At 39.3% G+C, this 15,049-nt stretch overlaps 5 protein-coding genes across 5 annotated transcripts; all 5 read right to left on the bottom strand.

Annotated features, from left to right (window-relative positions):
• Positions 1 to 675: 675 nt before the first annotated feature.
• Positions 676 to 2,349, bottom strand: TM35_000232320 (uncharacterized protein; the record flags this gene model as incomplete). Its single annotated transcript, XM_029027472.1, has 1 exon — positions 676 to 2,349. The coding sequence occupies one exon, from the start codon at positions 2,347 to 2,349 to the stop codon at positions 676 to 678; it is 1,674 nt and encodes a 557-aa protein (XP_028881327.1).
• Positions 2,350 to 3,620: 1,271 nt separating this feature from the next.
• Positions 3,621 to 7,055, bottom strand: TM35_000232310 (uncharacterized protein; the record flags this gene model as incomplete). Its single annotated transcript, XM_029027471.1, has 1 exon — positions 3,621 to 7,055. One exon carries the CDS (start codon positions 7,053 to 7,055, stop codon positions 3,621 to 3,623), a length of 3,435 nt encoding a protein of 1,144 aa, XP_028881326.1.
• A 663-nt stretch (positions 7,056 to 7,718) lies between these two features.
• TM35_000232300 (uncharacterized protein) lies at positions 7,719 to 8,024 on the bottom strand (the record flags this gene model as incomplete). The annotated part of the gene is made up of 1 exon (XM_029027470.1): positions 7,719 to 8,024. The coding sequence occupies one exon, from the start codon at positions 8,022 to 8,024 to the stop codon at positions 7,719 to 7,721; it is 306 nt and encodes a 101-aa protein (XP_028881325.1).
• A 1,145-nt stretch (positions 8,025 to 9,169) lies between these two features.
• Positions 9,170 to 11,092, bottom strand: TM35_000232290 (uncharacterized protein; the record flags this gene model as incomplete). Its single annotated transcript, XM_029027469.1, has 1 exon — positions 9,170 to 11,092. The coding sequence occupies one exon, from the start codon at positions 11,090 to 11,092 to the stop codon at positions 9,170 to 9,172; it is 1,923 nt and encodes a 640-aa protein (XP_028881324.1).
• Positions 11,093 to 12,317: 1,225 nt separating this feature from the next.
• On the bottom strand, positions 12,318 to 14,996 carry TM35_000232280 (uncharacterized protein; the record flags this gene model as incomplete). Its single annotated transcript, XM_029027468.1, has 1 exon — positions 12,318 to 14,996. The coding sequence occupies one exon, from the start codon at positions 14,994 to 14,996 to the stop codon at positions 12,318 to 12,320; it is 2,679 nt and encodes an 892-aa protein (XP_028881323.1).
• Between the last annotated feature and the right edge of the window lie 53 nt (positions 14,997 to 15,049).

The following is a 15,049-nucleotide window of genomic DNA, read 5'->3' as shown; positions in this document are numbered from 1 at the left end:
AAGAAAGAAAGAAAGAAAGAAAAAAAAAACACCTCACCACTAGCCCAACATGACTCCCCAATGTTCACAAGCATTCATTACCAAAAGGGGGAAGGGGAAACTGTGATAGTTCTTTTCTTCTGTTTCTCACATTGGATACGGAGGAATGGGGATGAATGGATGGGCTTTCCAAAACTCAAGCTCGTCAACAAAACGTCCGATTTAAGAAGCAAAAAAAAAAAGAGAAAACTACAAATATTATGTAATCTTAACTAGATAAGAAGTGTAAAGCTAGATAACTCCTTTTGCAAACTCTCAGAAAACAAAGTACAAACACACAGTAAACGGAACAAGGTACCGAAGGAAAAAAAAAAAAAAAACACGAACACAAGATACGGAAGTGTGCTTGCACACAGATAAGGAAAGAGGAAAATACTTGGATTTGTTTTGGTGAGGTTTCTGACCTTGGGAAAACAAATAAAAAGAAGCAAATGAAAAAAACAACAACAACAACTGGAATACTCATTTTCTTGCATTTCCCCTCCACTAAAAAAAAAAAAAATGGAAAAACAATGTGCATGTCTATCATTTCCACACTTTCCTCCTGTCGTTCCTTTCCAATATTCGGTTATCCCCCCTTATTTCTTTTCTACCCATCTCCAACCTCTTTACACCATAACTTTTCCTTTCATAACTTTAGATAAGTCGCTTCGGATGATGACACAAGGGAGGAAGTTTTGTAACTCGAGGTGGGGAAGTGTATGGTGACCCAGTAGATATCTTTAACTCAGGATGGGGTATAGTTGAATTCTCCTCTACTTTAGTGAATTCTGGAGAACCATGAAGAGACGCCAGGTGTACTAGTTGCGGGGGTGATGATTTTCCCGCAGACCGTAGTGGTTCCTGGGGTAAGAGGGTTTGCGCTCCTGCATAGGAACGATAAAAGGGAGAAGAATCCCTTGAGGACTCTTTCGGGGCATTTCCATGATTTGTGATTTCGTGTCCTTTTCTACGAGAGAGTGAAGCTGGAGTATAAAGTGTTAAACGGATGGGTTCCTCTAAGAGTTTACCCTTTTCCACATCTACTGCCACTAAACCCTGCCTTCTCATATTATGTAAAGGTGATGTACATCTAGCTGTTACTCGCCTTGTTAATGATTGTGTTGGTTCAACCTTCCTCTCTGGTTTTATGTTTGAACGATCCTCTGTGCAGGAAGTTATTTTATCTCCAACAATCATGGAATTTTCTCCTCGGTTTGACTGAGACTTTGTCTCCGGATGAACCATACCAGAGGGATTACAAGAAGAAGATTCTATAACTGCAGAGTTAACATGGTTTGACATAGTGGGAACAACTTGTTCACAAGAATTGTGTGTGTTCCAGTTTTCTGTGTTTCTATCCATAGTTAACTCACTTTCAATTGAACCTATACGTGGAACATCATTATCTGCAATCCTTGAACACCTTCTAACAGGTACAACACAGAATTCATCCTCCATCCCTTCTTTTATTTCTTCCTGTGGAATCGGATCATTTTCAGACATTTTCAAGTCTTCTTCTTTTATTATATCATTCCCTTCATTAAACAAGGCAAATTTGACTTTACATTTTTTTATGACACTATCATTCTTATTTTTCTCACTCCTATTGGCATTTGTTTTAGGAATTTCCTCAATAACAGGGGATTTCTTCTCACCATTAGCGCACTGATTGAGCAAAGAAGAAGACGAAGAAGGTTCTACATTAACTCCATTATATTTAGAGTTTGGTATTTGCTTCTTACAGCACCTTTCATGTAACAAATCATCTTTTACTCCTTCACGTCGTTTCCTCCCTTGCATCACTTTTTCGCAAAACTTTTGCAGACGATCATCACTAACTGGAACAAAATCGTCTTTACTATTTTCAGTTTCATCTTCTATATTTGGGATAGCAAAGCCTAAAAGATTGGCACGAAGATTGCTTGGCAATGGTTCTCTTACGATGGCATCACTACCTTGATGCCTTTTTAATGGTCGCCGAACTGGGCGAGGAATAGCAATTTGTTCTGATGTTGTTAACTCTGGTGCAATATCAGCCTCAAAATCTCGCCTAAATGATTTCCCATTCTGTGCCTTCCCTATTTTCCTTCTCCCTTTAAATAAGTGACTGAGTGAACAACTATCAATAAGTTTTGGTTGTGAACCAATACTGCTTTCTTTTGAGATTCGTGAAGATTGTCGAACAAAATCCCGTGGCAAATCCAAGTTGTTCATCTTTTCATCATCAGGTATGGACGCAGCGCAGAGTGTCTTGACCTCTGCAGAGGGCGTCAGGTCAAGACTATCGCTCGCCACGACAACGCTACAGCTTTCAATTGTGTTATCCATTGATTCTTTTTTTATTTTATTTATTTTTTCTTGTAGTAGGGTGAAAATACGGTATCTTATCAATTTAAACGTTCGTGCGTCTAAATAGAGAAAGAATATTATGGATTTTTTTTTTTTAATTTGGCACTAACCCAACCCTACTCCTCCAACGAACAGGTAAAATCAATTGTTCCTACACGTTGAACCTAAAAATAATATATATATATATATATATATATATATATAGAGAGAGAGAGAGAGAGAGAGAGAGAGAGAGAAAATGAGATAATAGAGGTTGGAAGGATTTCGGCAGAGATAATATGAGGTCATGAACTTCATGTATCAAAAAAATAAAAATAAAAAAAAAACATAAACCGTTGGGCGAATGAACACCATCCAAAATCTCGTACAAAGAAAAAACAAAGAACAAATCGAAGTGTCCGACGGATGAAACGGGGAAAAAACCAAAAAAAAAAAACACAATAAAGAAGGCACATAGAATCAATGTAAACATTGTGCAGCAGTGTCAAACTGTTTTAATTCTCTTCATATATATATATATATATGTGCAATACACGCGCACTCAAGTTTTTCTTTTATGAAAAGCGTGGCCGAAGAAAATCATAGTTACGATGACGGGAATTGTGGGGGGAAGGGGAGACATGGAAAAGAAAATATGAGAAAGGAAATACTTTGACACTGGTACTCCACTTTTTCTTCCCTTGGAGTACGCAGAAATTAATTTAACAGAAGTCAGCAAACACACGAAAACCGACAACAATACCACCACCCATACAGAACGATGAAGGGGGAAAAGGCCAATCAAAGAGAAAATAAATAAATAAAAAAAAAAAACGGTATAGTGACAATAAAAAAGAAAGGAATTATGAGAGGCATTTCTTCTACTAAATAAGAAATAAATAGTAATATTAACATAAAAAAAAATACTACTGTTTTTCTTCCTTTAATACAGCCAGATATCATTCTTCCCATATGTCAAACAGTCGAATCAATTTAGACTATATATAATCAATATATCTTCTTTCTTTGCTCTTTGTGTCCCTTTACATTAACTTAGCTCCTTTTTATCTTCTTAATCCATATCCCTTATTTACTTTGCATTTTTTTTTTTTTTTTTACACTTTCAGGACACTCGATGAGAGAAGATTATTTAACAAAGTCACCATACACACCAAATCCAAGCAAAATAATCTTCGGTAAAAAACAAAAACAAAACGTGAAAATCCCAATAAAAACAAAGAAAAAGGAAAGGATAACCAAGGGAATCCTTATTAGCGCTGTGCGGAGGACGGTGCTGCAGTCATAACTTCACGTGCCTCTTCCAACATTTTTCCTGCATCGCTCAGCAATCGGGCCTGTTCCTGCACGTAGCGCTCAAGTTTGGCACGTTTCTCTGGATTTTGTTCATTCTTCACACGCTCCCTTCCCTCTTTATTAGCAGTTTCTACATACTTCACAAACCTCATAACCGACCCATTACGTAATGGATAGTTGTAGGATGAGTGCATTTTATCGTGAAGCGCGATAAGCCTATCCAGAACTTCTTGATGGGATGCTTCTTCTTCTCCCAAAGAAAGATTCAGCATAAAGCACGTAAAGCATGGCCCACCAAGCAGGAGATGAAACAGCATGCTATACTCGTTCCGAACACGGGCGAGTGCAGATTCATAGGGCAACGTATCACTTCCAGTTGATGCCACAACGAGGGAGGACAAGAGTACATCGTATGTCTTTTCACCAGCCTCATTGGTTGTCAAACAATACTGTTTAGAGAGTAAAAGGGCAACTGCTACACCATCCATTGAGGAAAGAATAGGATCGGCACTGGAACGACGCAAGGCAGAAGCCATCATTTCTTCAAATGCTGAGGGAGAAGAAATAGGGTTGTAGCGAAGTTGTGGAATGCGAGGACCATATATAGGCGATGGGTGAACCAATAGTTGCTCAAAGTTACTGTTTTCGACAATGAGATCTCGCACCTTGTCTTTATGAATAAAACCAAACGCTGCAGCAAGTTCGGTTCGGTTCTCTGGTTTGGTTTCAGACCTCTGCATCACACCGCGTACAATGCGGGTAAGTCCAGTCCATACAGGAGACTCAAAAACTCTACCAGTATTAGGCGCCTCCACAGAAACAATGGAAGAATTAAAACCATCACATACAACACTTTTAATAGTGCTGAAAATATTAGAATGGTATGACATACTCTTCGGATCCCGAAATACAACTTCCGTGGCTTCATGCTTTACTCCACGGTATGTGAAACTGTTCCCTTCCGCGGTGAGAGTTTTTGACGGCCGTGGATTTTTCTCCAGGAGTACAAGGGTCTTAATGGGGTTAGACTTCTTTGGATCTTTCTGTTGTTCATCGTGATGATGATGTTCTTCTTGTTGTCTTTGACTCTCTTGAGAATGATGTTGATGTTCTTCTTGTTGTTTTTGACTCTCCTGAGAATGATGTTGATGTTGTTCTTGTTGTTGTACTTCCCCTCCCTCTGGCTTCTTTTCTTCTTCGTGGTGTCTCTTTGCTTCTTCTTCTTTCCTCTTCTGTTCCTCGTGTCGTCTCCTCTGTTCCTCTTCTTGTTGCTTTCTCTGTTCCTCGTGCCGTCTCCTCTGTTCCTCTTCTTGTTGCTTTCTCTGTTCCTCGTGCCGTCTCCTCTCTTCTTCTTGTCTTCTCTGTTCCTCTTGTTGCCGCTTTTTATCTTCTTGTTGACGATGTCCAGCATCCCCAGCAGACGCAATGCTTCTTCGAGGTCCCTCAGGATGAGAAATGCTTTTGCGACCATGGGTCATATCTACGCTATGTCTAGCTACTGGTAGGGCGTCATCCAGCACATCCTTCACAGCACCAGCCTCCACATCAGGCGGTTGTTCCGGAATTGCCCCCAACATTGAATTTATACGCGTTGATGGGCGAGTACGGCTGTTTCTGCGCACAACTGAACGTCGCTCCCCTGTTTCTGGCTCTGTGGGTCCCACCTCAGAATGTGCAAGAAGATTTTTGATACGCTCTTCTTCTTGCTTCTGTTCGAGGCTTCTTGCCTCTTCAAAGCGTTTCCGTTCTTCTGCCTTTCGCCGTTCACGTTCTTCTTCATTCTTACGTTTCATTTCATCATCAAACTTTTTGCGTTCTTCTCGTTGTGTTTGCTCTCGTTCTTGTCGTTGCTGTAGCGCAACTTCACTTTGTCTTCTGAGTTTTTGATCAATGCTTTTGCGTTCTTCAAGTCGTTTACGATATTCCTCAGCTTTTTGCTCATCATCCTTAGTCCCTCCTCCTTCTTGACGGGAAACACTTGTTTGTCCATCGTATGCCTTTGCTGATATACTACTAGTTCTTCTATGTCCGGCAGCTCCAGGGTCCATTATTGATGATGCTCTCCTGGTTCCAACTATTCCAGCATCAAGAATATCCTTCATCTCATCACCTTCAGGGAATTCAGCAATAGACATACTGATCATACTCGCAGTGCGCGGGCGACCAACTGATGAACGACGACGCAATGAACCGCGTTGCGAATGCGTATTTGATTGAATCCGTGATTGCGACGGTTCATATTGACTTTGTTCAAGTACTGCACTTTTATCAACAATATCACCAAAGGCGCTGGTAACACTTGCAGGCTTCTGCTCCGCCACAGACTCTTCCCTCGAGAGAGGAATTGACACCTCTGATCTTTCTTGCGGTCTTCTTTCTTCTGTAGTCTTTCTCTGTTCAGTTTCTGCGGGCATCTCACGCCTGACAGGTGCTTCACGCTCTGCGGGCATCTCACGTTGGACAGGTTTCTCACGCTCTGCGGTTCTCCCACGTTCTGCAACCTTATCACCTCGTGCACCTTTATCAGTGCTTCTTGATTCCGCGATGGCGGATGGTCGTGATACGACTTCGCGGACACCTGAGGATTTCCTTCTGGTCTTTGAATCAGCGTCAGTGGCTCCATCATAATCAAAAGTACGGGCAGTTGGACTTAATGGTCGTTTGCTCACGTACCGCTTCTCACTGGGTTGCTTATCATAAGGCTGCTTATCAGTGGACGTAGAGACACTTTTGCCCGATGTGGCTGGGGCTCGTTCATATACACTTGGAGTAGATGCCTTAGCAGGAGTTGCACTGAAAGACCCACCCGCCTTAGCAGGAGATGTACCGTAAGTACCACTCTTTTTCGGTTCATATTTCGTAGAAAATCCTGTATCTTTAGTTGCTGATGGCACATCGCGATCAAAGGCTGATCCCATAGCGGAATTATTTATTGATGATCCACGGTTTCCGATGCCGTACAAACTTAACTGAGAATGACGGGCATGGAAGTCACGGTTAGATGACAAACCAAACCTGTCACGACGACTGGAGAAGAGTTTGTATATCACCGGTGGAGGTTCATTCATACGGCACATGGATGCTTGCATACTTCCAAAACCGCCCATGCTGTTCATACCATAAGAACCAAAAGCACCTCCCATACCACTACCCATTCTATTCATACCTGGGTAGGGATCATTGTTTTTGTCATATGGGTATCCATTTTGTCGAAAAGAATTACCATTCATTTTTTCTGCATATCCCATATTATAAGAACCACCGCCGTAGTTATCGAGATTATCATATCCCTGAATACCATACTGACTTCCAAACGGTTGTTGCATCATAGCTCCTTGGTATGGTTCACCCCCCATAGATGGGGCTCGGTTCGTATATCCACCTCCTCGCATGAGAAATACAGTTCCGCGAGGTTTGAGAGGTAAGGTTTTTTTTTTTGTATTTCACCCTTCCCCAGTTTGATCAATATACTCTCCTTTTGTGTTCAATTAGCCTGACCTCGTTTCTTGCATCAAGCGATGAAAAAAAAAAAAAAAAAAATGAAAAGAAGAAAGTGAAAAGCAGTAACAAGAAGAAAATAATATTAATATTACTTCTACCATAAAAAACAGAACAGAACCCCCCTCATAAACAAAAAAAAAAAAAACGTATTTATCCTCCCCGAATCTGAACCCCGGGGTGTATAATAAATCTCTCTCTAATATTACCGAAAACAGTTATATATTGAAAACATACTAAGGACTGACGAAATAAAACTATGCTGAGAAGCCCCTTTTTTAGCCCGCCTCTCGCTCAAGGCGGTGAGGGTAGGGGTTGAGTTAGGTTAGGTGGGCTTTCAGAAACCTACGCTTGACAGACTGTAAAAGAGTGAAAAGAAACTTTTTTCTTTCCCCAACGTTAAAACCCCAGGACACGATTTTCTACCAAATAGCGTAAAAGACCCAATCATTCTTTTCGCAAGCTGTCAAAAAAGAAAAAGGAAAAGGAAAAATTATATCTTATTGCACTACAGTAAAGAAAGGCATAACGAAGAAGTAAAAAAAAAAAAAAAAAAACTAGTGATTAGAATGATGGTTATTTTTATCCAGAGTACTACCTGCAAGGGTGTCTTGAAGTTCGCTTGCTTCTGGAAACGGTACTGAAGACATAACAGTTTTTTCAGAAAATCCCTTGTGTAATGAGCGTCTGCGTCGTCTCCCGCCTCCTTCTCCAGTAAAACACTGTTCCTTGTTATCATTACTCCCATTAATATTATCATCTCGGTTCTCAGAAAAAGCCCGTGGGGCAGCATCAGGACTCCGCTCCCCCTTGTAGTTCAGGCCGGGCCTCTCATCGTTGGCTTGAGCACCGGTGATATCCATTTCACACACACAGACACAGAGCACTTAGTAGAGTGAAGAAATCACAAATATTATGTGCGCCTTATTTCTTTCTTGTTCTTATTGTGGTTGTTCAGCCGATAACCACCAAAACGTTGGTTTCGCACAGCCGCAGTGAAAACAAAACAAATATAGAAAGGAATAAATAATAATAATAAAAACGACTTAAAACAATAACTTCAATCAAGTCAACAACAGGCCAAAAATGTCACTCTTCTTCTATTATGAGACGTTTTGATCTGAGTCACCACAAAGTGCTCTTTTCCCTTAATAAACGCCTACAGGAAACACTAATTTATCGACCCCGCCACCACCATAAAGAAAAGAAAAGAAAAGAAAAGAAAAGGGAGTAAAGGAAAAGTATATCACTTTCAAAATAGAGAAACCTTAAGAAGAATGACTACCAACAGCATACTTGATTGTTGAATAAATAAAAACAGAGAGTTTAATTTAAAAGAAAAGCCCCAGGATAATCCTGTTTTTTTTTTTGTCGGGACGGGGTTGCCTGATCATGGTAAGTAAAAAAAAAATAACTTACACACAGATACGTATGTATATATATGTATTTATATATATACATAATTCCTCTTGTAAGAGGAAAATATATCAGAGAGAATAAGCAGTGTACAACAAAACAAAACAAAAAAAAAACAATCATGCAAATTTAAAACAAAAAAGGTGTCTTAACAGCAAAACAGAATAACCAAATAGTTGAAGGGCCATGTAAGAAGATATTAAGAAAACCAAAGATATGCCACACCGTGGATATCTTAGGTGCTCAGTAACACACACACAAAAAAAAAAAATTCAAGAAAGAAAAACATTTATCACATAAATAAGTACATACACACAGAGAGAAAGGGATATAAACAGGCATAAAGATAGTAATCCATAGGTATTATCTCCACAGAAGCTGCAAATTTCCCCTTTAAGTTTAAGGACATGTCGTAACAATAACAATAATAATAAAAAACAACCCCCCTCCCTTAAAAAAAAAAAAAAAAAAAAAACACACACACAAAATACAATAGAAAAAAAGAGTAAATCGACCAAATAAAGACATTCACCACCTTCATTGGGGGAAAAAAAAAAAATACCAACTATAATTTTATCTTTTTTTCTTTGTTTTAGGACCGTGGACGCACCACTTCCAATAGTTCATTCAGTGATTCCATGAGTGCAATTCTATTCTCAATAAACTTTTCGGTATTCTTCTTTTCCACGGGATTAGTCATATTTAAGAGACGTGTTTGAGCGGCTTCAACAACCTCACCCAAACGTTTTCTTAATGTTCGGGCACTTCCAAAACGTGGTGGAGCATGTTTTGCCACCATAATTTCTCTCTGCAGCTTAAATCCTTTCTTTACATATTTATCTTGCTGGTGAGAGAAGTATATACTGAGTGAGTGGTATCCACCACCAACACAGTCATCTAATATAGCTTTCGCTTCAGTACTAGTCCCATCAAGCACAGAAAGCACTTTTTCCACTGCATCACCAGCCATTATAAACAATAATGAACTAACTACCACATCTCCTTCCTCCTCTTTAGTTGATATGATACGTTTATTAAGTAGAAATGAGAGGACAATATAATTACCTTGAACTTCTTCATTTTCACGAAACATATCTACCACATGAGTAATCATAGAGTCAAAGGTGTTATTCTCATTAATATTACGATATTCCACACCGACAAATCGCATACCAAAAAGCGGAGATGGTCGAACAGACAAGTTCTCAAAGGTCGGTTTATTTTTAAGTAAGTCCGCTAACATTTTTCCTTTTATAGCTACAACAGCACATGCGAGTTGTATTTGTTTAGACTCTTCTTTTCTTTCCTCTACTAGTCTTTCAGAAATTTCATTCACAAGTTTCTTCACCATACACCACGAAGTAGACTCCAGAGGAGGTGCCCTCTCTGCAATACCAGTGCCTTCAGTGCAGATTACTGATACCGAATAACCTGAAAGAAACTTTTCCTTTACCCGTTTTAATTCCTCTGATTTCATAATATCATTCTCTTCCTGAATCAATGTGACTTCATTGGCGGTAAGCTGAGAATCCTCATCATTTACAATACTGAGACTATTAGCTCCTTCCTGAACTATTAGTGGTGGATTATCAGTGGAACCTTCTATTACTGAAGAATCTATCGTAACCAACGTACGTACATGATTTCCAGATAGGTTTATAGTATTAAGAGGTTTGGGTGGAGTTGGCGGCCTTTGCTCTTTTTCCTGTTGAGGATGTGATTTATTTGAAGATACTAAAATAGGTGCTAATGAAATACCACTAGTACTTGAAACCTCTCCCTTTTTCTCTTTATCTTCTTGTCGTTGTATTTTCTTTGTAGATATTAAGAGGGGTGCTAAGGAGATACCAGCAGTACTTGAAACCTCTTCCCCTTTTCCTTTTCCCCCTTTCTTTTTAGTAGAAGAATTAAGATCATCTTTTCTCTTCATAAGAATACCTGGAAGTTCACCCTTTTTTTGTAAAATACTACCAGTAGGACTGGCCTCCAAGTCTTCTACAAAGGAAACAGTGCGGTGCAGTCTTATAGATGGACGATGTGGAAGAAGCGGTCCGGGATTTCTAACACTTTCAAAATCACCACCAGTATAAATGTTACTATGCTGCATATCCTCAAACCCATTCGATATATTACCTCCCATATCATACATATTTCCATAGAAGGTGTTAAAATCCCCTTCTCCTCTATAATTATTTTCATAACCACCAAATCCTTGCCCGTTCATACCAAAAGTACTCCCGTAATAGTTAAAACTTCCCTCTGCCATAGGATAATCATATTCATTCATCATTGTCCCTCTATCTCCATATCCATTTGTGTAAGACTGTGCATGTTGTGGTTCACCAGAGAGTAAATAATTTCTAGAGCCTGAATTCATCGTTAAATCTACTTGCCCGAAAGGCTGAACGTTGCTCGTTGCATGGCGCAGCGAGGCATCAGGTGGAAGACGATGTGGTGGTTTCCGCAGATATCCTTCTTCCCGAGAGGTCTCCCCAACGGATTGCTTGGCTCCCATGTGATTACTATCATTAAATAACAGTTAATTGTATGGATAGAAATAAGAGCAGAATAAGAAGAAAAAAATAGAGGAACCCAATAATAATAATAAATCATGCTCTAAAGAGGGGGGGGGGGGAAAGGGAGAAATATCTTTTTTTTTTATTTTTCCGATACAAAAAGGAATGGACGCATCATTCCCATGAAGAATTGAACGAAACAAATATCAACAAAGTAATTAAAACAAATAAATAAACAAATACATATAAAAACAAAAGTAATGAGTTTAGATGGGTAAATTTTACAATTAACGCTGAAAAAAAAAAAAACCGTATTTATGAGAATCAATGTAAAAGAAGTGATTCAATACAGAGAGAGACATTCAACTCTCCATCTCCATCGAAGAATCAAAAAAATTGAGACAGCTGGGATATGGACTGCATACCCAGAAGAGAGAAACAAGAGACATGAGAGAGACAAAATAGACAGTAATAATACTAAGAGAGAAAAAAAAAAATAACAAGATATAACGGAATACTGTCTGTAAAGAAATAATAAAAAAAAAAAATCAACAACATACAAACGATATACAATGTCACCTCTATCGCTCATAAAAAAGAAAAAAAAAAAAAGAGAGCCACCAGGACATCAGTTGAATCCGTATTTAATATATAAAAAAAAACCCTAAATATCTTGTACGAATCCTTTTAAACTGCATTTCCAGAGTTTTACCATGATCTACTCAATATGGTATTTTCTCTTTTTCCCCCAATGTCGATGATTCCGCCTTCATAGCAGAAAGGATAATATATATATATATATATATATATATATATATATATCTATGTATAATTTATGTCATTATCACACGGAATAAGCCATGCTTTTTTTTATTATTTTTATTATTATTATTTTTTTTTTTTTTTTAGCTCTCGTCTATGAGAGCAATACAATCCATCCCAGCATCCCATTTCTCTCTAAACAAAATAAGAAAAAAAAAGCACTGATGAGTACATTCAGAGAGAGAGAGAGAGAGGAATTTAAAAAAATATAAAAAAAAGGTTCGGGTTCATTAACCTTTATTTTACGTGAAAATCGCACGATCCAGAAGAGCATATTCAGCGCACATAAACATGTCAAAGAACAAGTACAAAAAGTACAATAATGAGAATTTTGCTACCGAGTACTTATTGTATTTTTTTTTTTTTTTGTTGTTGTTGTTGTTCGTCATCTGAAGAGGGCATTCATTCAGAAAAGCTTACATGGTTTCTCCTGCGATAGACTCTACCCCATGAAACCCTAGCTAGAGACATAACACTATCTTCACGCCCTGGTGTGTTTTCAGATTCCTCAGGATGACCTTTTTGACCCCCTAACTTATTTGGAGCTCCCATGACAGTATTGGAGGTTTTGTCTTTCGATATTGAAGATTCTGAAACGCGAGATTGCACAGGTGTAACTTCTCCTGAAGTCACTACAAAAGCAGGAAAAACCATAGAGAGTGCTTGTACTCGATGTTGCTGACGTCGTTGGCGTCTCAACGGTCTATGATGATCGTCTATACTATCATTTTCATCTCCTTGGGGTATCTGACGACTTGCAAGTTCTTCCTCAGTCTGCATGAGAGGTATAGTTCTATTAGGACTATAATACTCTCTACTTCCTCCTCCTTTTCCTTTTTCTTGACTTTTCACTTCTCTTTTTTTTTTTTCTCCGACCGACCGAACTTTTTTCGCTAATGGCTTCCCCATCACAGGACTACTAGTACTACTACTATTACTACTACTAGGTTCTGAGATAACAACACTGCTGCGTCGTCTGATGCGACTTCCAAACGGGTTGTTCACACCTTCCTTACTCCCGTGGCCACCCGATTCTGCGGACCGCGGTCTATCACATTTATTCGCGATTGCCACTGTTGCGTAGGGCGACAGTGGTGGTGGTGGTGGTGGTGGTGGGGCGGCGTCGCTCAATAAATCATTCAGTGTGAGACGCCGTGGGGATTGCAGTTTACAGTTTCGCTGCATGGCGATAAGTGTTATCCACTCGCGGTATCGCTGGGAGGTGTCGAGGCAACCAACGAGAAGTGTCGCACACTCCCCACCACTGAGAACACTCTGGACAATGTGAGAGGCGGTGTTGGTAGCGGATCCACCCTTTAGGAGTAAAACAGGATCACTCAAGAGAATAAATCGCATGGAGGAGAGCAAAACAGAGACTCTGGAGGTCTTCTGTAGTTGTTTCAGTAGAAGAGTAGCAAAAACAAGACTAGAGTCACCAAGGAGACTTCGGCGACGATCAAATGCGTGCCGAATATCAGCCACATAGGTGGAGAGCCGGGATTGCAAATCTATTTCGTTCATACCGAGTGGAAAAGAACCAAGAGGACTTTGACCAATAATAATATCTTGAAACTCATCAGTGGAACTAGTGAGATCACAGACTTTGTTCTCAGAAGGTTTTATAGCGGAGATACGAAGTGTAATATCAAATGAAGCGATTAACTTCTCCCTCTTTTTTTTCAGAATTTCTGTTAGAGAACTTTGAATAGCATACAATATAAAATCTTCTGCAATAGTTTGTGGTGAGAGGTTGGAACCTACGACCAACGCAGTTTTGTACCCTGAGAGAAATAACTCCAAAAGTTTACTAAAGCTATTACACTTCTTAAACTCTACCCTTTGCCCAAGGGAAGCTGGAATAATCTCGTCAAACTCAAATCTTTCCAATGCTTGTCCCTTTTCATTCTTACTCCTTTTCTCTTCCACATGATTCATTTCTATGGAGGAAGAAGAAGTTGAAGGAGTCAAAAGTTCCACTACTTTATTTCCTGGTAAAATATTAAAACATGATGTGTCATCTGTTTGTGCCTTGGGCATTATGAGAGCAACGTTTACACGATTCATATCCCAAGGAAAACTGTAGGGAATTTCACGAGGTGAGGATGTACTATTTTTCTTTCTATTAACGTGTTCCTTTGATAATCTCTCGTTATTATTCCTATCTTCACTCCGCCACACCTTATCACCACTCCCCTTAGGAGCAAATACCGAAGTTTTAGGTGAGGAATGTTTATTACCCAAATTTTCCAAAGACCAACTTGAAATAACTGCGATTGAAGGCACCGGTGATGCATTTAGAGACTCAGAGTTACTGAGTAGACTTGCTTCTAGGTGATTACCAAAGGAATCATCCAAATAGGAAAAACCCTCAGTACTTCGTCTCTCTGAAGGATGTAAATTCAATTTAAGAGTCGTTCTTTTTAAAACCTTTTCGACACCCAAGTGTTGCAATGGTTCTTGCTGCTGATGCTGCTGCTGCTGTTTTCCTACCTCTTGGGAAGACTTTACTTGTCGGGCGAGTTTTACAGGTGAATGATCCGAAGCAAGATCGATGATAGACATCATCAACAAGGAGCTTTCCTGCATAGAAGGTATTTGATTTTCAGAATCACGCCTCACAATACGTTTTCCTCCCTCAACTCCAGAAGTCTCTCGCATTGGAAACAACAACTCCCCACCAACGTCACGGATTCCAAAAGAGGGAAGCTCTAATGGCTCATCCGTAGATTTTGAAGAGATTGAAAAACCTTCCATACTGGTGGACTTTTGCCCAAGATCAGATGTATTCACGAAAGATAACGCTAAAAGACTCTCATTCCAGGTAGAGGTACTATTTCCAAGCCCTTTTTCACTATCATCTAGCCCTACCTCTTCAATTTCATCACCATTCTCTACTTGAGGGATAAATGGTTTTCTTTCTTGATCATACATTCTTCCAGATATATAGTAAGAAGAAAATGAACTGTAACAACTACTCCATGGATCAGAGCGAGTCATGGTATTCTTTTCATTCTGTTTTTCATTCATAGATCCCTTCATCTTCGCAGTTTTATCTGCAGGATGGGAATCCCCTTTCCTCATCCACCCCTTTTTCTTTTGTTATTACTTTTTTTTTTTCTCTCTTTTCTCAGCAA

Source organism: Trypanosoma theileri (genome assembly GCF_002087225.1).
Source record: "Trypanosoma theileri isolate Edinburgh chromosome Unknown TM35_Tth_23_V1, whole genome shotgun sequence".
Lineage (NCBI taxonomy): Eukaryota > Euglenozoa > Kinetoplastea > Trypanosomatida > Trypanosomatidae > Trypanosoma > Trypanosoma theileri.
This window is presented reverse-complemented; position numbering and strand designations above follow the sequence as displayed.